This window comes from Poecilia formosa, unplaced genomic scaffold (genome assembly GCF_000485575.1).
Source record: "Poecilia formosa unplaced genomic scaffold, Poecilia_formosa-5.1.2 Scaffold122, whole genome shotgun sequence".
NCBI lineage: Eukaryota > Metazoa > Chordata > Actinopteri > Cyprinodontiformes > Poeciliidae > Poecilia > Poecilia formosa.
In genome coordinates, this window is record NW_006800061.1 from 960,679 (window position 1) to 984,736 (window position 24,058).

Consider the following 24,058-nt stretch of genomic DNA (forward strand, 5'->3'; position numbering starts at 1 on the left):
TTCAGTGTCTCCTCCTCAGTGTCTCCTCTGTGTGGTCAGACACTGTAGCAGTAAAATAGCACTTTATCAATCTGTAGGAGCTGATATATTCCTGCTGAAGAAGAACTGAATGCTGAAATCAGTTCAGATGATGCTTCAGTGAAGCTAAGATATGTAATGGAGTGTGTACCCCCCTTTTTTTTAGACCAGTTGTTTGTTTTAAAAAGAACATAACGATTCGGTTTAATAATGATAAGTATAACAATTTCAAACAACTGTATGAACTGTGGGCTGTTCAGTAGTTTAGCTGGTACCACTGTTGTCTTGCATCATGAAAATCCTGGGTTCAAATCCCAGCCTGGGGTCTTTTTTTTTTCACGTTTGCATGTTTTCCTTGTGCATGCATGTGCTCTGTCCAGGTACTCCGGCTTCCCCCCACTGTCCATGTTAAGTTAATCCAAACTGTCCTTAGGTACGAGTGTGTGCATGTATGACCGTTTGATCTGCCCAGTGACGGACTGGTGATCTCTCCAGGGTGTGTCTGCTTCTCGCCCAAAGGTTGCTGGAGAGAAGCACCAGCCCTGTTGCATTAGATGTTTTTATGGTCATTGATTTTCATGATCATGTGGATCAATCTGAGAGCATTTGCATCCTACCCTTCCATTATCTTTCACTTATTTCTGGAAACTGTTATGGGGTGCGGTTGGTGGTGGCGAGAATGAACGCAGACGACCCAGGTAGTGATGAAGATGATGATGAATTTAATAAAGAGAGCTCAAACACAGTCCGACACAGGCGGCACGGCAGAGAGTTAGCACACAGCTAATTACCGGTAGCAACTGAAAGAGAGGACTGAAAACAAGAGCTGAACCAACACAGGACTTTACAGTTCGACTGTGGTGGCAAGCAGACAAATGACGTACGACGAGGATCCGACAAGAGACAGAGACAACAGGTGGGACTAAATACACAGGGAGGGTAATCAAGGAATGAGACACAGAAACAACAGAGACTCAGGACAGAAACTGAACACAGAAAAACCTTAAAATAAATACACAGAAACACGGATCACGACAGAAACTCTCTTGTCTCTATGAACCAATAAACAAACAACATATAAATATTTTAACATTAAGATGCATAAAACATAAAACAATGGGTGCATTAGCTTCATTGACCGGATACACCTAAACTGCTTGTTGCATGTGACCTCACTGATGTGAAACACTGGATGGGTGTACTGTTTCTTTAAATGGAGGAAAGACAAGGGAGGAGCAGAGTCAGAGGAGAGAGAGAGAGTGAGTGAGAAGGAGATGTAGTAAAATAAGCAGAGCTGTATTCATGGTTTCCTCTCTGTAAGAGAGGTGGATTTAGATAAGACAGAAGGATTTCACAGAAAGAAAGAAAGAAAGAAAGAAAGAAAGAAAGAAAGAAAGAAAGAAAGAAAGAAGCAAAGGGAGAAAAAAGAAGGAAAGAGAGGGAGAGAGAAAGAGGCTATACACATTTAACAGGATTTTTCTAAAAGCATTCCAACAATCTGAGGAGGAGTTATCTCAGATCAGCATCTTGCAAGATGTTTTACAAGGACTCAGCTCACTGACCTCTGATGGCTTAACGCGGAATATTTTTGCTGTTTTAAAGCAAAACTCTTTCTTCCTTTAAGACGTTTTTCTTTTTTCCTGACTGAAATAATTTTAAAGTCACTTTTCAAAGAGATTTCATCACCTCCTTTGCAGGTTACGTGAATTTCACAGATATTTCTTTACTCCCCAAAACCTTTAAGGCAAAGTGCTGAATGTTTTTCAAGTTGACTGGAAGTAAACAAATCTCAGGAAAGCACTAACCCTTTTACTTTACATTCTAAATGCTTTTGGGCAACTAATTTATGCTTTTATTTATTAAGCTTTGAAAAGACAGCTGTTCACGTGAGCTGTTGAATTTGAAGTTGATCCTGTGTAAACTGAACTTCTTGTCAATGCACAGTTTTTAGACTTCAGCTGAATTTTCCCACATATTTGCCACGCTGCTGTTGTAAAGCTTTGCGCAGATATTTACAATTTTAGCATCTGGGTGAAAGAGAGAAAAAGAAGGGAAGACAGATGGCTCAGAAAGAAGGAGGAACAGAGCAGGGGCGCCTTAAAACAGAGGACAGTCTAGGGACCAAAACCATGGCTGGGGCCCCCTTGGCTGGTGGAGGAGTGGTGGTGGAGGTTCGGGAGAAGAAGGGACCTCTCCGGGCTGCAATACCCACAATGCCTTTCCCCGTGGCTGTCATTTGTCTTTTCCTAAACACCTTCATACCTGGGCTTGGTGAGTTCAAAATCGCTCTTTCTGTCCTACTGCTGTCTGAAATTAACGCTACAAGAGTTAGCGCCAAAGCTGAAGTTGATCATTGTTTGCCACTGCAATGACTGAATGAAGGTATCATGCATGTGATGTCGTTGTTTATGTGTACAGCCAGTAAGATTGTATGTGTAACATTGTGTGGTTACACTTATAAACTCTATGGTTTACCATAAACCCTGGGGTTAAGAGCATAGACTTTATGTTCGTGCCTATAAACTATCTGGTTACACCCGTAGACCACGTAGTTATAGCCTCCGGATCAACTGTGGCTCAGTGGGTAGTTGTCTTGCAATTGGAAGGTTGTAGGTTTGATTCCGGCTTCTTCCTGTCACCTGACTACGGCTGCGTTCACACCAGGCCTGGTTAGTCTGCTTTATTTGAAATCGAGTTTGTTTGGGGAGGTATGCATCAACGTGCCACTAGTCCAAAAGCAGGAAGCGAATTATAGTGCAGAGTTTTCTGGGTAAACTCAACCAAAACAAACGTGTGAGTCTAGCGTTAGCTCTAGACTCGTTTTGGGTAAATGGCTCATTTACCTAAACAAAAGAGAAATCCTACAACTGCTGAAATCCAATGTCTCTCCATTTTTGTTTATATTGTGCAAGAAGGAAGTTGCGTTCATGTCTTGTTCAGAGGTTTCCATGTCGATTCTTTCATTAGTTCTTGGTGCAGCGCCACCACAGGCCAGGAGGTGAACAGCTTTTTCAAAGAGTTTGGATTGTGAAAGAGAACGGCATCAGCTGAAAATACAACTAACGTAGCAGTTCTGGTCCACAGTCGAACCGAGTCTTCCGAACCATCTGAAGTGAAAACACCCTCTGTATCACATCAACCTTAATTCTACATAAAGTGGGCATTCACTCTTAAACAGAACAATGTCTGTTGTAACAAGAAAAAAAAAGTAAGCGTTTAGGTAAAAGTCTAATCAGGTTTAGACTGAAATTATAACGGCACTCATAAAACTTTTCCTTTATACACATTAGTCTATGCCACAAGTTGAATACTTGAGTGCTAATGGAAATGTATGACCTCTATTATTAATCACATCTGAAAAAAAAAAACCTTTTTAGAGTGGTTGAGACCTGGGTAATTATCTAAATGATCCAAAATGTACTCTTTTTTGCAGCTAGAATACTTCATATTTTATATTTGTGAAACCAGGACATTAGACATATTGGACGATGCTCTCACAAGTTCCCCTTTGACTCCTGACTTGCAAGTTCAAAAACTTGCCAGAGTGCTTCTATCTCTGTGAAACACCTGTAAGAAAAGGCAGATAAAGGCAGCAAGAGCTCTTTTTCACACCTCTTGAAAAGTGTAAGGTGTTTGAAAACACAACCTGACTTTGCCAGGTGTTAATGCACTGCAACTAGAAAGTGTCACAATCTGGGCGAAGCAGAAATGTCACTGGTGTCATCATTATGGCAGCGATATTCTCACAGTGGATGGATAAATCAAGTCAAGTGTGGGCGACATTAGCGTAGGCAGACTCGTCATTTGTTATCAAGACAACAAACCTTGGCACTGTTTGGAGGAATGAACTCTTTATCAGACTCTTAATCCAGATTAGTCACTAGCCCATGCAACGCTGTGAGTTTTACTCTGCAACTGCCGACTGGCAGGCTAGCAGACAATTGTTTCCATTTTTACAATTTAACACTTTTGTGGAATATTTACATGAAATTATTTTTCTCTTTATGTTTCTCACTGTTTATTTATCACTACTTCATTTCCACCATTTTCAGGCCAATGGAAATAAGTAATAATAGAAAACATCAGGTCAAGTAGGTGTCTTTTTATGCCTTTCATGCTGCTTATAGCATGATTCAACAGAAACCAGGCGTGAAAAATTAGAAAAATTTGCAACAGGCTTTAACAACGATATAACAACAAATAATGAAAATCAATTATTGTTGTCTGTTGTGTGAAACATTAAGACTCCATAATGCAGTCAGTCTGATTCACTTGGTATGAATGAAACAGAATGGACCCTTTGTGCTCTCTGAAGTCCGTCTGATCCTTCATCCGTCACTCTGCTTTTTGTGTCACGTCACACGCAGCAACATCTGGCCCCTAATGACCCACAAACAAATATATGCACGGTCTCAGCAGGTGGCATCATCCTCACTGATGTGTTGGTCCACATTTTGTTTAGAGCAAAGCTTGGTGAGCTAGAATAATTCCTTTATAAGAAATTTGTAACAACCCCTCCCCTCTGACCCCCTAAAATTACTTTTTTTTTTTTTTTTTTTTTTTTCCTTACTTTGAAGCAGTTATTCAGAAAAAAAAAATAGAGAATGGAGAAAAAAACTGAGAATTTTTCTTGGCATCATATTTGTCTGTTTTCACTGAATATTATTCAGCTTTAATAAACTGTTCTTTTTTTCCTTTTATAATTCTCAATCTGCTCTGAAAGTCACTTTTTGACATAAATACCGTCTGACTCTGTCCCAGATGCCGTCTGAAGGCATCAAGGCGACGCTTCACCTCGGTGTGTCTAAAGCTTCTTGCTCACACAGTGAGTGTGTGTGCGTGCAGGGTTTCTTTTTTTTTCTTTTTTTGTTGCCTGAATGCTTTGACATTTCATTGAATAGCTGGGGCTAGTTGCCATGACAACGATGACTAAAATTGCGTGCACGCGCGTGTGTGTGCTTGTGTGTATATGTGTCATGGCCGTTTGGCTCTAATTGACTTTGACTGAAAACAGCGTATCGTTCTCTATCCAATTTGAGGCCAAAATAATAATAATAATAATAATAATAATAATAATCATCATCATCATCATCATCATCATAATGGAAGAGTGTGATTAAATTTGGATGATAACCGGAGCCGGTCGCCACCCCCTGCAGGAATTCATGCACAGGTGCAACAAATTAGGATAAATTTGTGGCACAGCATCCGGGACGCTGGTATTGTTTTGTGGAAAACACAGGTTGCAGTTTTAAGGTCACTCATACGTCAAAAAAAATAAAAATAAAAATAATCAAATGTATCTAGAGGTTACTAATTAAAAGAAAATTAATTATGAGGGATGTGAACCGTTTAAAATTATGGGGGTGCAGAACAGCTGAACCAGAAACACAGGATAAAAATTCACACCTTGTTTCCTCACGGTCTTTTAATTAAGCAAAACATTCTGGTAATAGATAAGTGAGGATTTCTGAAATTATTTCCATTTACTAAATGCAAGAATAATAAGGGAATATTTATGCTTTTTTTTTTCAAAAACCTGATTTAAATTATGAAGTATAAATTCATTTATGTAGCATTTAGTGTTATTCTAAGCTTCTTTCAATTCCTCCCAACAGAGCAGCAGTAAATGAGTCAGGTTTGGACACACACTTATAGCTCTGCCCGTAAATCTTCTGTAGGATTCAGGGCTGCTGTGTGGGATACTCTTAAAACGTCGGTGTTATTGTCCGTAAGCCACATTGTAACTAATTACTTGGCATGCCTTAACTTCCATTAAGATGCTGCTTCAATATTCCCACAGGATGTTGTCCCTCGTCATGCTATCTGTTTTGTGAAGTGTAACAATGGTCATTGCGATCAAACACTTCAAGGTCAGTTTCATCAGACCACAAACTTGGCATATCTTCAAAAATGAAGAACTTTGTCTCTGCATGGACGTGCAAACTCCAAGCCAAATTTTCATTTTGCCTTTGGAGCAACGACTTCTTCCTCACCGAGTGACACAGTTTCAACCAGCATCTTCAGAAGGTCTTGTCCTTTAGCTCTTGGATTGATATTCCAATTTTTCACAAGAACATTTCATCCTCGAGACACAGACAAAAATCCACCTTTTTCTGAACAGTGTAATTACTGGACATTCTCGTCCATATAATTATTTGAACAGATGAATGGGGCGCCTTCAGATATCTAGAAGTGGTACTCACAGACGATTAAGACGTGTCGAAGTCGTTTTCTTAATATCCTACCTAGTTTATTCTGATTTTTTTACATGATGGGAACAGAGGCAGTGTGTTTGAGGTGCTGTTTTTAAAAAGTGTTTGCCCCCATGAGAAGCTCGCAAAGCCATGACGTCATCATCTAGGCTTCACCTAGAGTTGTTTAAAGGTGCAATCGTCTTAGTTCATTTTAATTTCTGACTCCCTCCCGATTTTGATTCTCAGAGGGAAAAAAAATGAAATAATTTGGTTATTCTATATAACATAAAACCAAAAAGATTCAACCTGATTTATTGTCTTTAATTGATTAAAACGTATTATTAGTATTTTTATACAGACTCGTAAATCTGCTTCAGCTGCATGCAGTGCAGACTTGTGTTTTGCAAATTAGTTCCTAATATTGCTCCCAGTATTTTTTCCCCTTTTGAAAGTAATCTCATTTATCTATTAGTCAGATTTCTACCATCTTGAACTTCTGCTCTGTGTTGAGTTTCCTGCCCCATAGCGTCTCCATGTTTTGGTTCTTACCAGCTTCTCCCTCTTATCCAGACTTGCATGCAGCAGATTAGAAACACTGCTTTCGCACATCATGAAAATATTTGGAATTTCTTTTATGGTCATTTTGTTTTTTGTTGTGATGTTTCCCAGTTTACTCAACTCTACATTCTTTTCCTCTGTGCCTTGTTATCCCTGACTCTTTATAAGCGGCCTGCCCTGTCCTCTTTAGTAATAAAAGCGAACGCTCTGTTCCAAGGATTATCCCATTCTTCCTCTAGAGCAGTTCTGCCCCTAACTTGGTGCGGGAACAAAACTGGTACCTTTTCCATGAACTGTCAGGAAACAAAGCAGATTTCTTTGACCAACGTAAGAAGGAGGCAGATGTTATTATCAAAACATACTTTCAATACACATAATCCAGTTAATTGTCACAAGATGAAGCTATTACTTCATCTTTGATAAATAATCAACATTCTTTGCAAACTGATTCAATATAACTCTCAGCGAATGACAGTTAAAAAAATAATAATAATATGGGAAAATTAGATAAACAGATTATTTCCCGAAAGTTTTTGTGGAAATGGAACCGAATATCAAATTTCTGAGAAACCCAAACAGGCAACAGTCCCCAGTGTTTCCCTCTTGTTGATATGATAGATATTACACAACAGGAGTCTTGGTGATTGATTTAACTCTCATTCAGCTGCCTCTCTTCTGCTCCGAAAACAGGAAGCAGCAGAAGACAGAAATTAACACGGTTATTAGCACAGTTTTTAACACATTAATAACCGACAACAAAGCCGAGCAGAGACTCTCGCTCTGGTCAGAATTAACAAGTGTTTCTGAGTTGACGATTACGCTTTCGTTCTCTGTTAATTGAATCCTGAGGCATTAACAGGCTAGAACTTGTGTGTGTGTGCGTGTGTGTGTGTGCGTGTGTGTGTGTGTGTGTGTGTGTGTGTGTGTGTGCGTGTGCGTGTTTGGCTTAAGAGTCTTTGCTTCTTCGTGGAGAATTTGAAAGTGTTTATTTGCGGTCTAGCAGGTGCTATGCTAGGCGTTGCAACGCAGGGGATACGCTGCTCAACAGGAACCCATCTGTGCGTATCAATCACTTCACGTTGGCTTCTGGGGGAGGAGAACGACCGCTTGCTCTCGCTTGTTGCCGTCTAAGCCGTAATTTCCAGGAAGCAATTGAGACATTTTTGAAGGGAAAGTTGATGAAAAGTAAATTAATTACGGGTCTTAAATCGACTTCACGTTGGCAGCTGAAGTGGGTTCGGCTGATGTCAAACATGAGTGGTGTGGTTAACAGCTCAGATTCGGACTGTTAATCTCCAATAACATTAAATCATCCCTCCGCTGTGTGTGTGTGTTTGTGTATGGAGGGTGGGATGGGACAGGGTAGTGTTGATGTCACTCATTAGCTCCAGAACCCCAGCACCCCACCTCCAATTCAGTTTTTCTTGTAATTAGAGCCATGTGCTTGAGCCAGCCTTCTTAGACCAAATCATGCTGTCACTCTCGACGAACAGAGGACTTGGATTTAAGAATGTGACTGAGTATGTTGGCTCCCTAAAAGCACAATCCTTTGAACCAGATCAGAAATGAACCAATCAGCATCAAGCTGCGCGGCTCCTCGGGGTCATTTTAAACCGTCTGCTCTTGCATTTCTTTGTCACCTCGGGAGTGGCCATCAAATGACAAATGTTCAGCTATTTTTACCGTGTGCTGATTAGCTCAATATCGGCGGCACGCGCTGAGATCAAGAAACATGTTGAATTAGTTTATTTCAAGCAAGCAGGTTCTGAGTTTTAGAGAGGCACTTAATCACAGCGTCTAATAGCTCTTATTGTCTTAATTTTTCAGGCTGTGGTTTTAGAATCAAGATCGAGTTTGAGATGTGACAACCTAAACGGAAAAGAGAGGGAGCTTTCACATTCTCTTTTGTGTTTTTCTAGATTGTCACCTATTGTGTTTGGTTTGTATGAAGAGGAGAAAAATACATTCCCACAGCAAAATAACCTGCTGCAACATCAGCGCCCAATTAGTGGAAAACATGCAACTTGCACAGCAGGAGTTCTTTATTTAGCAGGAGGCTTAAGGCAGCTTTTTGTTCCGACATCAGACTTTTAATGACGTGACGCTCAGGCAGCTACAGGTTTACCTTACCAGATCCACAGAGTGTCCTTTCAATCAGCAGACATAACAAATAGTGGATATTACACAAACTGGTAGGATTGGAAATGTAAGCTGAACAACAAGCTCTGCTGAGATTTATCTGGACAGAACCTTCCCATTGCTCTTTCTAATACCATAGTGACATCAGGTAAATTGGTCTCATGTGGAACGCAACAGTCACATGTCTTTGCATCCATGCGTGCACGTGTGTGTGTGTGTGTGACTGATGTCATGTGCGTTGATGCACTGACTCATGTTGACATTTCACCATGACAGAGTTTGCGCTCACACTGTGGGAAGTTGGTGCTGTTCTCTCTCTGAAATGACCCTTCTGTGTCAATCATGCACACAAGCAGAGAGCTGACAGATTTTCCAAATAAACCGAGTTTGCTTTTGCAGCAACATGTTGAGTAGTTGTATAAGACCTCGTAACAGATTTGGTAAACTTGCACTCCATACATAAAGAAAAACACCAACTGTTTTACCTGCACAATTGCAAGTTACCTAAAAGAAAATTCCCCCTTTGGAAATAAGTTTAGATTCCTTATGTCTTTGTCGTCTTCCTCTCCCTTTAAGTCTTCTTCTCTTTTTGTCCTTGACACGCTCACACTCTGTCATTAGCCTCCCACACTGGCAGTGGGTGCCTTGTAGAGCTCTCTGTGTAATTATAGTAATAAGTCTGGCTAATATCTAGGCGCACACATTCGAACTCTCACAGTTTTCCTACATGCTACATACAAAAGGAGCTAAGAGCACAGGCGGGAAGGAGATCCCTCTGGAGGAAAAATATGGGAGATTTTCTTTGGAGTCTATCAATGTTGAGTTTAAGTTTAAAAGATATCACACAAGATAAGCCATTTTCACAACACAGTCTAATTCAGGCATTGCAAAGGATTGCGCAACAACTCAAGCATGCTGTGTTTCTCTATTTCATACAAGCAGCACCAGTTTCACACAACCTGTCACTGTCTTTTGCCTAGGAAATACAGCAATTTTCTTTTCTTCTTTTTTTTTTTTGCAACACAACAGACATAGGGACAGAGAGAGAAAGACCAAAACGAAGCGAAGCTAGTAACTAACTATTGTCACCAAGTGGCAGCTTGGTTGTGTCGCAGACGGTAAAGGGTTTGTTCTGAGTTGAGGAGGCGTTGGTGAAGCGCTGGGGAGGCAGAGGAAAAGCCTGTTGAAGCAAATTAGTGCTGCTTTCTCAAGTTTGGTGTAGATTATTGAACGTCATCCGTCACGTTCGCCTCGCTGGTTATGAAAGACTTTTTTTTTTTTTCTAAAAGGAAAATCCATTCTTAAAACGTTTCATCCACTGTACTTCCCTACGCAGTTGAAGAGCGATTTGAAATAGGAAGAAGTGGGAACAGATAATAAAGAAATCATAACTAAATAACATAAAAGTTTAGCAGTCTTTCGGTCAAAACAAAATACAAAATACATTCAAATACATGGTTTGTGAATATAAGCCAGAGGTTTCTGGCTGGAGCAGAACTAATGCAATTAATGCACAAATATTTTGATTTCAAATTGATCCCTTGTGAGCATTTATTATATTGAAGGTGAAGTGAGGATGCATCAGAAAAGGTTGCAATATTCATTAAGGAGACAATTTGCAAAACTTTTTACTTGAACCAAATGTATGTATATCTCTTTAACTTGTAGGATCCTTAAGGATTTAGATTTTTGTTGGTGTTTCGATCATGTTCCAGTTTATTTATGCTCAGCAGGTCTCATCTCATTTCTCTGTTTGTTATTGCTAGTAAGGTGTTGCCATATTGGTTTATATTCTGTATGTTTGAATTTACTTCTCTCCCGCCCTCACTAAGGGACAAGGGTGTACAGAAAATGGATGGATGGATGAATTTACTTCTGCCACATTTGCTCAATTACCCTTTCCCCTTGGTTTGTGGATCCGTTTTTGTCATGATGAGTGTCTACAAGATATACTGCATTGTAAATTTCCCCGTAAGTTGCCCCCGCAATCAAGTTGAAAAAGTATATACGCTAATCCGAGAAAGTGAACGTGAAAGATACGTGTAAAATAGCAGCATGAGTTTGAAACTTAATTTATGTCAACCTTTAGAGTCTCTGTTTCAAGATCTGACCTCCATCTCTAATGTGCTGATTTATCACCATGGCAGCAAATTCAATCATTAATATCATTATTTTTGTTTTCATGGCAACACACTCAAATGTGCAGCATTCCTGTTTTGTTAGCCTGCTCCTGTTATGTTGTCTTAGGCCTCAACATGAAGCTATTTCTGGCTAAAAATAATAATAATAAAAATCCAGTGGCCATGAGCCGGTCTCAAAGTAACTGCTGAGAAAATTCTTCTTGTTTATTGACTTTTTTGTATTTATAAAGACGAGAAAGAAATAGCTAAAAAATAAATAAATTCTATAGGCAATATGTCCGATTTTAGATAGCAAGAAAACAGAAAAGGCTTTTACTCACAACTCTCTTTGCCTAGTGGACATAATAGATGATAAACACGTTAACGCCAGGCGACACGTGTTATCAGTACCTGACAGAGTGAGCAGAAGTTGGAAACCAGACAGGAAAAAGTGAAAGTATCCAGACCGTATAAATCCTGTTGTGCATGCCAAAGCTCAGATGGAAGTGATGCGTAACCATGCAGCTTGCTGTCAGTCACGTCTGAAAGTGGGCGGCTCCGCCAGGCAGCCAGAGCATCTGTTGGTGGGCGAGGCCTCGGCGACCCGAAGATCCGATCTGAGCGGTTTTGTGTTCCTGCTGCTCTTTTATGTGAGAGGCTTTGAAGTGAGTCGCAGGTGAAAGATTGAGCCCTTCAAATGCAAGAGGTCAACGGGTGTTTTTCCCACGTCTTTTAGCGATTTAAGGGTGAAAGCATGCCGACTGAGGTATGATTTCACTGCACTCGTTTAAAAGACTGATGCATCTGCCCTATTTGCTTATCTAGCTTCAAATGAAACACAGAAATGATCTGCGGTCAAACTAACAAGAACAGGATCGATCTGTGGCATTTCCTTATTTCCAACGAGCAACATTCAGCTGGCAGCCGGGCCGCTCTCGCTCCTCCTTCCTTCCACCTGTTCGGCTTTTCCCCTCCTGGTATTTGAATTCCTCCGAAGTGACAAGAACCGAAGCTTGCAGGGAGGAAAGGACCAAAGTTGCGATGCCCATGACGCCCACTGGCACTTCCAGTGTGGCTGTCAGCGTTTGCAGGAATCACTTCAGATTTTGCAAAAAGAAGGAAGACAGAAAAGCTTGAAGAGGCGACGGCCAGACATCAGTTGATTGTCTGAATGGAGATGTTGATTTGACTTCGAGAAAAGAGTCGCATGGACTGTTTGTTATTTTGAATATGGTGGTGCAACTTTATATTAAAGCTATTTTTCAAATATGAGATCAATAATTTGCTTCAATTTATAAAAAAAAATAATAAAACGGTCAAAGATTTTATGATTCTTCCTGCAAACATGAAGTCATTTTCTTTCCTTTCCTTTTAGTTTACCATTTAAAAAAAGAGCTTTCCGTGCTTAAAAAAAAAAAAAAAAACATTGATTAGCAATCTAAACTGCTGAGATCACGTTTGTTTACAAGTATTTTTCACCAAATACATCTAACTAAAGTACACCTGCATAATTCCTGTTGAATTGCTAACCTCGGACAAACAGGATGTCTTGTTCCTTAATGTTTTTGATCAACAAACTCACAAAGTGCAGCAGATTTGCATTTTTAGTAAACGTCTTCTGACACAGTCCTGAATTCAAATCAGGAACTTGGAAAACCACAGAACAGTAATTCTTTTGGAGAAAAGCACTAATTATGTATGACTAAATGTGATTATATGAATAAATAAATGGAAATTGTTGATTCGCAATTGTAATACCCAGACTTCTCATAGGGATGTGCTACATGTACCGCATGTTTTCTTTAAGAAATCTTTGTTTTTATTTATTACTTCTGTATTTTTTTAGTTAAAGCTGATCATTTGAACTTAGAATGCAGATTAACAATATGAATCTTTTAAGAATTGGTACAATTCTCACAAGAGAAATTGTGGCTAATGTCGTAACCACAGCTTGAGCGTACCAGCGAGTTTGGACTCAGTATGGGTAGTGGTTTATTCAGATACAAAAGGACAGATTTAAATTCAGACGTACTAAGGTGTTCTACATGAAAACTTATTCACATAATAGTTTTTATCCTCAAAATTTTAAATAATTCCTTGAACAAGCAACATTTTCTGGGGAAAAAAAAAATGTTTTCAGCCTCGCAAAAAGACGACGTCTGATCATCGGTTTTAAAAAATTTTACAATGTTTTTCTTCTTTATGGTTTTGAGGCTCCTATTTGTGACACACACAAAAACACAAACACACTCATACATTTGTGTGTTCACATCACACAATGCCTGTGTGTACAAGACTGAAACCTGAGTTGGCCAATCCAATATCCAACATATCAGGGCATGTAGTGTTAATAAGACAGGACTGTTTAAAATGCAGTGTTTCTGGGTAAGGGTGTTCCTGTGTTGTCAACTAATTAGAAAGAGTGGAGTCTCACTGTATGTTCACACCTGGCACACAAGACGGTTTTCAAGACAACAAAAGCTAAAAAGCTACAGAAAGACAGCCGAGAGACAGAGGAGTGAATTAAATGTGGATTTATCGCATCTGACGCTGATGTTGTTGTCACAATTTAACAATAACATCACAAGGTTTTCTGAGATTGTCTCTTCTCACTTTAAATGCAGACGAATGCGTAGCAACATCGCAGCATCGTAGGTTGTCACTCAAGTAGGAAACGGTGGCCACATCTACTGACGTTTCAGTAAAGTCATCCATAAATTAGTTTTTATTAACATAAGCCACCCTGTTCTAAGCAGTAAAAGTCCAGACAGCACGCTGACAGGCTGTCAGCCGATTGGTGCAGCACTTCTAAGAAGAAATGATACATCGAACCACTTGGATTTCTACTTTTGTGTGTTTATTTTATCACACCGTTTAAGATCATCCAGGCAAAGATGACCCAACCCAATTAGGATTTTCTTTACAAAGGGAAAAAATTATCTTAACCAACCTGCTCCAATGGAAAAAGTACCAAGAAAACACCTCGAATACATAAAGTACACACAAGTATATGTAAGAATATATATGGGAAAAACTCTGTTTTTTATGCCACAGATTATGTTTATCAGAAAACCCAGTGTTCAGCAGTTTAACACAGTTTACACTAAAACTGTGTCAGATGTTTGTAATCTAAGACGTCTGACTGCTGTGCCAGCTTAGTCTGAACCCCATTCATGACTATAAATGGACAAATATACACAAGAAGGCCAAATCCAATGCAGTTTGTTGCTGGCGAGATAATCCAAAAGAAAAGCACAGAGGCAGCCCAAGAATCATCCATTAACTTCATATCAAAAGAGCAACAGTCATTCCTTTATGCGCGGAAAATGCTGTTCGTGAGCATGTGTTGTCATGGAAACACAGCGATACAACAATGTGGCTTGTGTGTGACACGCGTTCGCACAGAACGTTTGCGGCAGCGATAAATGTGCCGAGGTGCTCTGGGCGAGGAGTGATGGTGCATTCAGGAAAACGACAATTGTCCAGAGAGATGATCCCTTATTTCAGCTCATGCAGTCAATGGTGGGTTAATATGGCTGCAGGCTTCCAGGGAATGGAGACACGATGCCACAGCGGCTGCAAGCTGAGTGGATGTAAAAATCACAGTTAAAGCTGGGTGCTTATCTACCAGTGGTTTGTAATCAATGCAGTTTACGTGGTGACTTGGTCTGCAATCCCTCTGTATGTTTACACAGTTTTAACTGGGGTCTGTGTAGAGTTTCTTTTAAATATGCAGACGTCCTAAACTTTTTCTTTTAATTTTATCTAGTTTCAACCACAGACTTCTATGTATTTTACACAATATACCATCATCCTGAGGATGAAAACTATGTAGATTTTACAATTTCTCGAAATATTAGAAAGGAGTGGTTTATTTGTATTCAGTCTTCCAGTCAGGCTTTTTATAAACGTCTCCACTAGCTTTAAACAAGTGGACTCTGAAGTATTTCCACATTGTTCTTTGCATAGCAGCTCGGACTCAGTCCCACTGATTCATGATGTGTCCAAACGTTATTTTTGAAGTCTTACCGACATGAGTCAAGTTTAGACTTTGACTAGGCCGTTCTGAGACAACTGTGCTTTAATTTTAACCATGTTCGGTCCTCGCAGAAGTTGAAGCTCTGCCCCAGCCTCAGGGTTTTTACAGCCTTCAACAGGTTCTGGTCCAGGACTGTCCGGTATTTGTTCAGTCCATCCTCCCATCAGCTCTGATCGGCTTCTCTTTACCTGCTGAAGACGTTCATTCGCGCAGCATGACGCTGCAATTCCAGATGAATCTGAGGAAAACCATGAAAATCATTTTAATATGAATTGGTCTATCACACAAAAACCCAATGAAGCACTTTGAACTTTGTGTTTATAACCAGACCAAGTCTAAGGGGTATAAATACTTTTACAAGGCTTCTTACTCTAAGCAGAAGAAGTGCAGCAGCCTCAAACAAAGTGCTCTGTGTGATTGCATTAACTTGTGTGTGTGTGTGTGTGTGTGTGTGTGTGTGTGTGTGTGCGTGTGCGTGTGTGTGTGTGGTGATCTTGTCTCATAGCTCGGAGTCAGAAGAGTCGGGGGACTGTGAGATATCCTTGAAATTTTATGAACTTCATAAATCTGAAATTTGTGTCAAGAAGATGAATGCTAACACATTAGATCATACTCCAAATGTTTTTTTTAAAAAAACTAATTACATTTCCATTGCTTATTATTTTTTTGTTGTTGTTGTTTTTATCCTGTAGTAATTATGCTGAGTATAGAGAAGACTTCCTGAGCAGCTCCAGGCGCTGCTGTGAGTTTCACTTCACATTAACTCGTGAATTGTTTTCATCAGAGTGCTCTGGTCTATTTCCCAGGGAAGACAGTTGTTTGATATAACTCACCGGAGATGAACCAGAGTGGAAAACTACTTTAAAAAGCCCTTAATCACGCCAGACTACAAATATCACAGAGCCAAATACAGGGCAGTGATAAGTGAGGCTGCTTCGGCGACATCGCAGCTGTTACTACCTTCGTTTTTTGTTGTTCTTTTATTTTTTATTTATTTATTTATTTTTTTATTTTTTTTTTTTTTTCAAATAAACTGTGCAGCTTAGGATTTTGTCTTTGTTTCTGTCGCAGGAACCTTCGTCTCTGCGTTCACCGTGCTGTGCGGCGCACGCAGCGAGCTGATCTCAGAGAGAGGCGTGTGCTGCGTGTTCTGGCTCAACATGGCGGCTGCCCTCATCCAGATCCTGACAGCTGTCATAATGGTCGGATGGATCATGAGCATCTTCTGGGGGATGGACATGGTCATCCTGGCGAGTCAGTAGCTGCATTTATCTGCCCTCTGCTCCCTCTCTCTTCTACAGTTTCCCTTTGAGTGATTTTAGTGTCAACTTTTCCTTTTTTTTTTCTAATAAGTTAAACATGTTTTCCTTTTAGGTAAAATGTTGACTCGGGAGCTGATTTGGTGGTTTGTGCCCTCCTACGTCCTCCTTGTCCAAAACGTTTAGCATTTCTAGAACTAGCTAGGTTTTAGATTGGTGCTTTGTTTTCATGCTTTTCCTGTTTCACAGTCAGTACGCCCAGCATATGCCAATCTGAAAATGATCCGTCTGAAAAGGATCAATTATAATTTTTTTTTTATTTTTGCAATTCGGTTAAATTCGTAACAAAAGCACAAAAAAGGCCAATGCATTCTACTTAGGTCTACCCTTATTCAAACTCATTTGTTTAACTAAATGCAACAGTTTCTAATATTCTCACCTGAAGCCCCTCAGGGGAGCTGGTGAAGGTGATGAAGGTGACAGAGAGTTTTAGAGTGAAGGGTACACGCTCCTGTCATGGTGTGCTATTTTTGGGATTTACTTCCCTCTGGACCATGCAAGCTTTTCAGATATATATATGTGCAGGCATCGCGTCTCCATTTTCTTGAATCTGACTGCTTGACGGTGTTCTATCAGATAGCCATACGCTATCAGGATCATAGACATAAATACGTATTAATGTCTATGATCAGGATAGCATACATGCAGTGAGTACGCATGCCCGCGCATGCGCATTAAGAAGTCCGACCGTCAGTGGTGTTGTCAGTTCAGTTTACGCAAGAAGTTATGACGAAAATAAGTCATTAAATTGTTTATAATATTATATAACATGATAACTAGATAGATATACATGCGTTGTCGTGGTTTCAAAGTGTATTTAAAGCAGGTCTGGCTGCAGCTGCAGTCAACTACAACACAGGCCCGTGTAAAACTCATTAACCTACTTATCCGCTAAGTCAGGATGCCATACAGCTGTTAATAACAAAGTGTATGATGATCTACGTCATGATTCTATGTTGCTGATTAAATAAAATCATATGGTAATGACTGCGTATACATGTCTGAGCTAAGCGTATGACTTATCTGACAACGTATGCTGATCTGACAGAACAACGGACGTGGCGATGAGCTGCTGCCTTGTGCTTAGGGTCAAACTTCACGTCTTTACAAGGAAAAAAACCTTTAGATTGAGCAACCAAAATGAGCTGAAAACAATGTTATTTGAGAAGAATAGCATCCAGACTTGAGCAGTTTCTTTGTGAATATTCCTCTACAGGTTCGTAGACGGGCTGTGTTTACGTCAGCGGTTTTGATTTTGAGCAATATGGTTTCCGGGTTACTCCACTGCGACACAGTAACACATATCTTCACTCTGTAATCATCTCACGTGGTTCAGCTTTCTAATGAGGTCGAGATTATAAATGATGCTATTGTAGCTGGAAAGATAAACCCACTTTTTTAAGCAAGAAGGAGTCGTATTGGAACAAAATAGGAATCGCAAGTAATTCAAAAATGCTAAAATGAATAGAAAACAACATGCTAACTGATTAAAATGCTCACTTCTATTACTGAAGCGATGGATATTTGTTTTGATTGTTGGGATTTATCCATGGCAAAAAATAAATAAAAAATCTGAATTACACCACTCCTGTTCTTTGGTAGCAATATCACCAAAATAATATAAATCCACTTAAAAACCCACATGTATTCAAGATATCTTGCATTATTTATAAACATCAGATGCAAGAGCTTGTCGAACAGAGATGGGAAGGTGGGCAAATTTCACCTCCTTCTTCTCTGTCATGAAATGTATTCTTCTTCTTCAGGAGTGACGCCTGAACTGGCTGCAGCACACAGAACGAGTCTCTATCCCCCCCAGTGAGCCGAGGCAGCCTTCAAATTAGTGCAGAACTGCCTCCTTTGTGAGCATGCATGAGTGTGCACATGTGAGGAGGTTCCTGCCTGTGTGCGATCAAAGCGCATCAGCTCACACACACAAGCCCGGAAGACGGTGTGTGTGTGTGTTCGCAGTGCTGTGAACGTTGAGTGTCTGTTTGGAGCCAGCACCCCCCGGTGTGTTTTTGTGCACAGATCCCTACTGGTTTTCAGGCCTCCGGGTTCTTGTCTTCCTCGACCGTCGCTGCTGAAATTTCTGCTTTCTGCTGGCTGCAGCAGCAGCGCTGCTGGGTATTTCTGTTGTGTTTTCTGGTTAGCAGGGCTTTTCGAGCTGAACTCGTTTACGCATGTTTGGGTAGAGGATTAATTGTCAGATCAATATTACAGCACAAGTCTCTGCGGCTTTGGGAGTTGGTGCTCTCTTTCAGCTGCACTCCTTTTTTTATTTTGCCTCCAGCAATTCAATCGGAAATATTGGATTTTTATCAGTTTTCCTGTTCTCTTGATCAGCCTCCATATCTCTTTTCATGTTCTCTCTCTCTTCATGTATGTAATGATTTCGGTGTTATTTTCCCCTACTGATCCTTTTCCATCCCGATCTGAAAATTGTTTCTATTTGATCTCTCCACATTCTTTCTTCCCCTCCTTTTCTCTTTTCTTCCTCTGCCTCTGTTGCTTATCTTCATTTCTATTCCCCAGTCTCGGTCTCCCTCTTCAGCCATTGATCCGGCAAACTAGAGTTGTGTTCCTGTTAATGCTTTCAGTAGCTCATGTAATATATCTGGATTAAGGGATACATAGAACGCAGCAATTTTGTTCTAAAAAAATGATGGCTAACCTTGTCTTTGTCTCTTTTTTTTCTTTCCTATGCTCTCCTTTTGGAAAGTTTCTGACGGTAAGTGTTTTTGTTGTTTTGTTGTTTTTTTTTCTTCGCTCGCTGTCCAAAGTCCCACCAGTTGCGTCGCAATCACTTTGAAGCTAAACTCTGAATCGGTTTTTAATAATGATTTTCCACAAGCTGTCAAAATTCCTCAAAGAAAAACTCCACGTTGTCAAATTGCAAAGACTTTGTTGTCATGAAGCTTTTCGGATTACACAGTCACTTCTCAAGTAGCACAGTGTTCCCCTCCTCAAGCACAAAAGCTGACAAAATTTGTGACTTTGTGAATAACAGACAATACGCATGTGCTGATCATTTGGTTCTTCACCTGTAATTTGGTCTGACAGAAAAATCAGAAGTGTAAAAGAATGAAAGAGCAGCTTTTTAAGTCTTATACTCCATGAATAAACAATAAACATATGTTAATTTGTTAGTTCGTATGGACAGGACGTTAGCATTTAGTTTATTTTTGTCCAAACACCTTGGAGAAAACAACGGTCTCTGTGGAACTTCACCTTATATCTCATCAAAAAGGACTATAAACCAATGAAATTTAAATTTCAACAGTTGTGATTGTTGTTAATCTTCTTTGGCCCTCATTATATAAAACTAGTCATTGCATTCACAATGGACATGGTAATGTGAGACGCAATCGAACTCACAGTTCGTTTAAGTGTGAGTTTTTGCTGCTTATCCGCCTCAAGATCTGTTTTAGCTTCTAACCAAATATTATTTTTCCTCAACAAGTTTGGATGAAAATGTAACATTCATCACCATCTACATGCTGGCAATATATATTTAATATATTAAAAATGTTAATGTTGTATCAAAGCAACACAGTGAAACACTCGGCATCCATACCGCAAAACATAATTTATCTCTTTCTCTGACAACAAACATGCACTTATATAAGATTTGAGTTTTACAGTGGAATATTTTGCTATGTAAACGGTCTGAGCTTTTGTTTCCCTCAAGCAGATTAAATCAGATCCCTGCTTGTTTGCTGTGTGCAGCTCCAAAAACTGTGTTTGATGTCACCAAAACTTACAATTTAAGATTTCAAAAACAGTATGCGTGTCTTTGTTGCAACAACTCTGGCCTCTCAGTGTTTTAACCTTCGAGGCAACTAGTCCAATGTAACGGAAAATGAAATGAATGGATTTAGTCAGATGTCTCCCACACTGACTACAGCACCTACTAAAGCAAAGCTCCCTCAGAAAGCCCGGCTTGACTCTGCCAACAAAACAAGTTCTTGGGCGCAAACTCGGTTCCAAAACTCCCTTTTTTTGTCACTCTTGTGCAGAAGTTGTCAGCACGTTGCTTATTTTTGTGTTACATGCTTGTACTCGCTGCTCACCAAAAACCGACTTGGAGTCTGCTGTCACTGCTGCTTCTGCAATATTTCACACATCCAACCACCCACTATCTTCACAACCTTTCCTCTGTTTGGCACTCTGAATAAGAGAAATTTGTTGTGTTAAGTCTGAATGTGTATTAGTTTTTTTTTGTTTGTTTTTTTACTGATTGTTCTGGTCAGAGGTTTGTCATGGGATTGGATTTTTTTCATTCCCAATAAGATTTGGTTTAATAACCCTGGAAGGTTGCACTACAACCACATGCTTTTTGTACCAATCGACAAGTTTCTGGCATCATTCTGGTTTAGACGGTTATTGGCAGAATCAGCTTAATTCATTTTTTTGTCTATTTCTTGCCATTAAGTATGGTCCACGAAATTTTAGTAGTCACTCGAAAGGCTTAATGTTATCCAGCTTCATTGTTTCCAAAACCAGCTTTGATGTTCAGTCGGATCACCAAATTGTGTCCAGTTCTCAGTCATCTGACCCAAACTGTCCTCGTCAGATGAAAGCAAACTGTTTATAATTATTATTCAAGAACAATCCGAACCACCTCTGCTCCAAACTTAACATATTCATGGTCAACTGAAAGTGAAGACTCAACGCCCACAAGTCAAGTGAGAGAAGTTTCTAATTCGCTGAGCGATAGCAAGTCTCTGCTTTTTGTCTCTTGTAATCTTTGCATATCAAACTGCAAAGTTTATTTGTGTGTGTGTGTTTCTTGATTCCTCAGGCTGTAGAGACCAAGGTATCCCTCAAGATGTCTAAGAAGCATTTCTTTCGCATTCGCTGACGGATCTTATGAAGCTTGCCCAACAAAACCGCAACGAAGGCAAACTTTTAACGACTTTTAACTTGATATTGAGTTGACAACAGCGTATGGCAGCGACGTATAAAAACAAAATGAGTGGATATGAATTGACTGATGGCTGGCTGCTGATATGGTCGATACCAGACTGCATTTGTGTTTATATTTAAAAAGAATTTGGACATTTAAAAAAAAAAGATCATTGTGTTTTATCTTAGAGAGAAATGTTTTCCTTGGCTTTTGTTTTTGTCAAAAAGGAATAATTGCTGGCTAGTGTATGACTTCAGCATTAGCTTGAAAAAATTGTGAAAATCCAGTGAAATTGTAAATCCAACAACAACATTATGATCATAAGCTGTTTGTGAAAGTTGACAGAAGGCCAAATCGTTGTTTCCACTGCTGAACTGGAAGCTGAGCAGCTATGTGTCACATTATCTTTGGTTTCTCTTAAGAGGTTTACTCTCCGCTTATAGAGCTGTAGGTTAGCACAAGCTAGGGCATGAGCATCTTTTGCTTGTAAATCTTGCAATATTTTTAACCTCCCCATTAAATTTCACCCCTGCTTAAGAATCTCTTAGTGCTTTCATTGTTATTATGATTAAAAGAAATGAAATATTCATTGGCAAACAAACAGCCAGTGGTGGATACTTTGTTAGCACAAATTAATGCTAGCACTTTACAGAAAGGGCTAGCATGAACTCAATGCATTACCAAACAAACACACCTTTCTCAAATATTTTTATTTAAAACTCCACTCTTTATTTTTTTTTTTTTAAATAAATACATTACAAAGATGTTTGCTAAGGATATTTGCTAGTTAAAATATGCTTGTTTATAAAAGTTCATCTTTCCTCATTTGAATCTTCACACATCCTAAATGTGTAAATCTGTGCCAATGGGATTTTACACATTATTCAAGCTTCAAATCTAATTAGCAAGTCTTAAAATAGCGGCTCATTGCGCTTGACGTGGCCACAACCCCGTCTGTCACTTTGAAGAAAAGACTAAACCTTGAGAGATTGCGGCTAGTTACAAGTCTGCACTGTCATAAATAAAACACTCCCAATGTTGGAGACTGAAAGTGGAACAGTACCAGCAAAGGAATCTGAGAGGGAATCGGGTTAAAAGTGAGAAAAACCTCAATCATCCACCAGAAGGTTCCCTTGGAACCGCTGCTCTGAACAAGAGCTTTCTCATGGTCACCAGATAGCAGACCGCATCGCTGGCTTGTTTCCAGGAACTTTATCAGAAGTCAAAGTTAGCATTTAACCCTGAAACCAAATAGCTTCCCCAAACCTGAGCAGTAAAAACTCCAGGATCCGGAGCCAGGCCAGGGTTAAAAGCTAATAACTCCTGGATCTGGATCGGCCTCATATTCATACCAACTTGTTTATTATTTTTGAGTAAGTGAGCCACTGGGTCACTTTGGCTCGACTGCGATCAAAAGGAACGCATTAAGTCAAAACCTCTGTGAGCTCGTTTGCTGAAAATGTTTTAAAAATATGTAAAGTGTGCTCAGAGAAGGTCAAGCATGAGCTGACTCGAGCCAAGTGAAAGTTTGGGTTAGCAAATGTATTCCAGATAATAGTCTGTTCTTCTTTTTAAATTTATATACAAGCTGAGAATAATGTGATTCACAGTGGACACAGATTATCACAGCTTGCTGCTTTCCAACTCATCGGATCGGATGGAGTTGTAACTACTCCAATTAACACACAGCAACTGTGTGAATGTATTGAAATTTACTAGTGTTTTATTCAAAGTGTGTTTGTACACAGAGTTCCTTCATTTGGTCAAAGCATAGTGTCATTTTAAAACTGGCATTAACAGATATTGCTTCCTGCCACTGTAACATAAGATGTGAAGACAAAACGGCTGTAAAACGTAATGATTAAATTAGTAATTGTGTCAGCTGCATCAAACTCAATGTGAATATTTCAGGTTCGGTTCCTGCACCTTTCATGTGTCATCTGTATTTTTAACCAAATGCCTTTTCAATGATACTGCGTTGTTATATATAAAACTAAGTTTTTATGTCTTTTTATGTTGTACAGTGTTTATATGCAAGAAAATGATGATGATGATAATAACAATGAATGATGTCTGTAAAAGTGATATTATTCTATGCCTTACAACTGATCCATGTTCTCTTAAGTGACTGACGTGTCTTCATTTCATTTACACTTAGAAGCAGTTTAAGCATCCAGATCAAACATAACACTGTAAGTATATATTTAGCAACTTCTGCTATGTGTCATGAGAATCCTTGTATCGTTGTTTAATAATGACATTGTGCTAGAGTTTTTGGTGAAAAAGTATTTGGCTCCCTCTGTCTTTGCTTAAATATTTTAGATGAGCAAATAGTTGTTTTTTGTTTGTTTGTTTTTTTAATCAGACAAAGCTAACTAACCTGAGTAATTACAAAATCTTCTTTTTCAATTATGATTTTGTGTTTGAATGGAAGAAAACTACACAAAACCAGCTGTTGGATTGGACAGCTTTTGTCATTTAGCTCCATAGAATATTTTCTTTATGAGTGAACTTTTTTTTTTTTTTTTTTTTTTTTGCTGTCAAATGAATGTATATGATGACGTGTGCTTGCAAATACAAATGGAGATCTCAGAAGTTTAAGTCAGAGTTTCAGCTTATTTCTGTGGCACTAGGATAAACATAAGCAGCTTGAGGAATCATGCAACAAATAGCCTAAAATTTTACTTTTGTCATTTGAAGCTCAGTCTGTGTGGACATTACTTACTGAATTATGTACGTTTTTTTTTTCTATTGAAATC

The 24,058-nt window shown here is 39.3% G+C and overlaps 1 protein-coding gene across 1 annotated transcript; it reads left to right on the forward strand.

Annotated features, from left to right (window-relative positions):
* The first annotated feature begins 1,296 nt into the window (after positions 1-1,296).
* stum (stum, mechanosensory transduction mediator homolog) lies at positions 1,297-22,040 on the forward strand. The gene is made up of 4 exons (XM_007561016.2): positions 1,297-2,289; positions 16,143-16,325; positions 19,113-19,121; positions 21,195-22,040. The coding sequence occupies exons 1-4, from the start codon at positions 2,079-2,081 to the stop codon at positions 21,227-21,229; spliced, it is 438 nt and encodes a 145-aa protein (XP_007561078.1). The 5' UTR covers positions 1,297-2,078; the 3' UTR covers positions 21,230-22,040.
* The last annotated feature ends 2,018 nt before the right edge of the window (positions 22,041-24,058 follow it).

Excerpts from the sequence above, each read along its gene's own strand:
- stum (XM_007561016.2), top strand. The coding sequence starts at position 2,079 with ATGGCTCAGAAAGAAGGAGGAACAGAGCAGGGGCGCCTTAAAACAGAG. Across the intron at positions 2,290-16,142 it reads CACCTTCATACCTGGGCTTG|GAACCTTCGTCTCTGCGTTC; the intron begins GTGAGTTCAAAA and ends TTTCTGTCGCAG.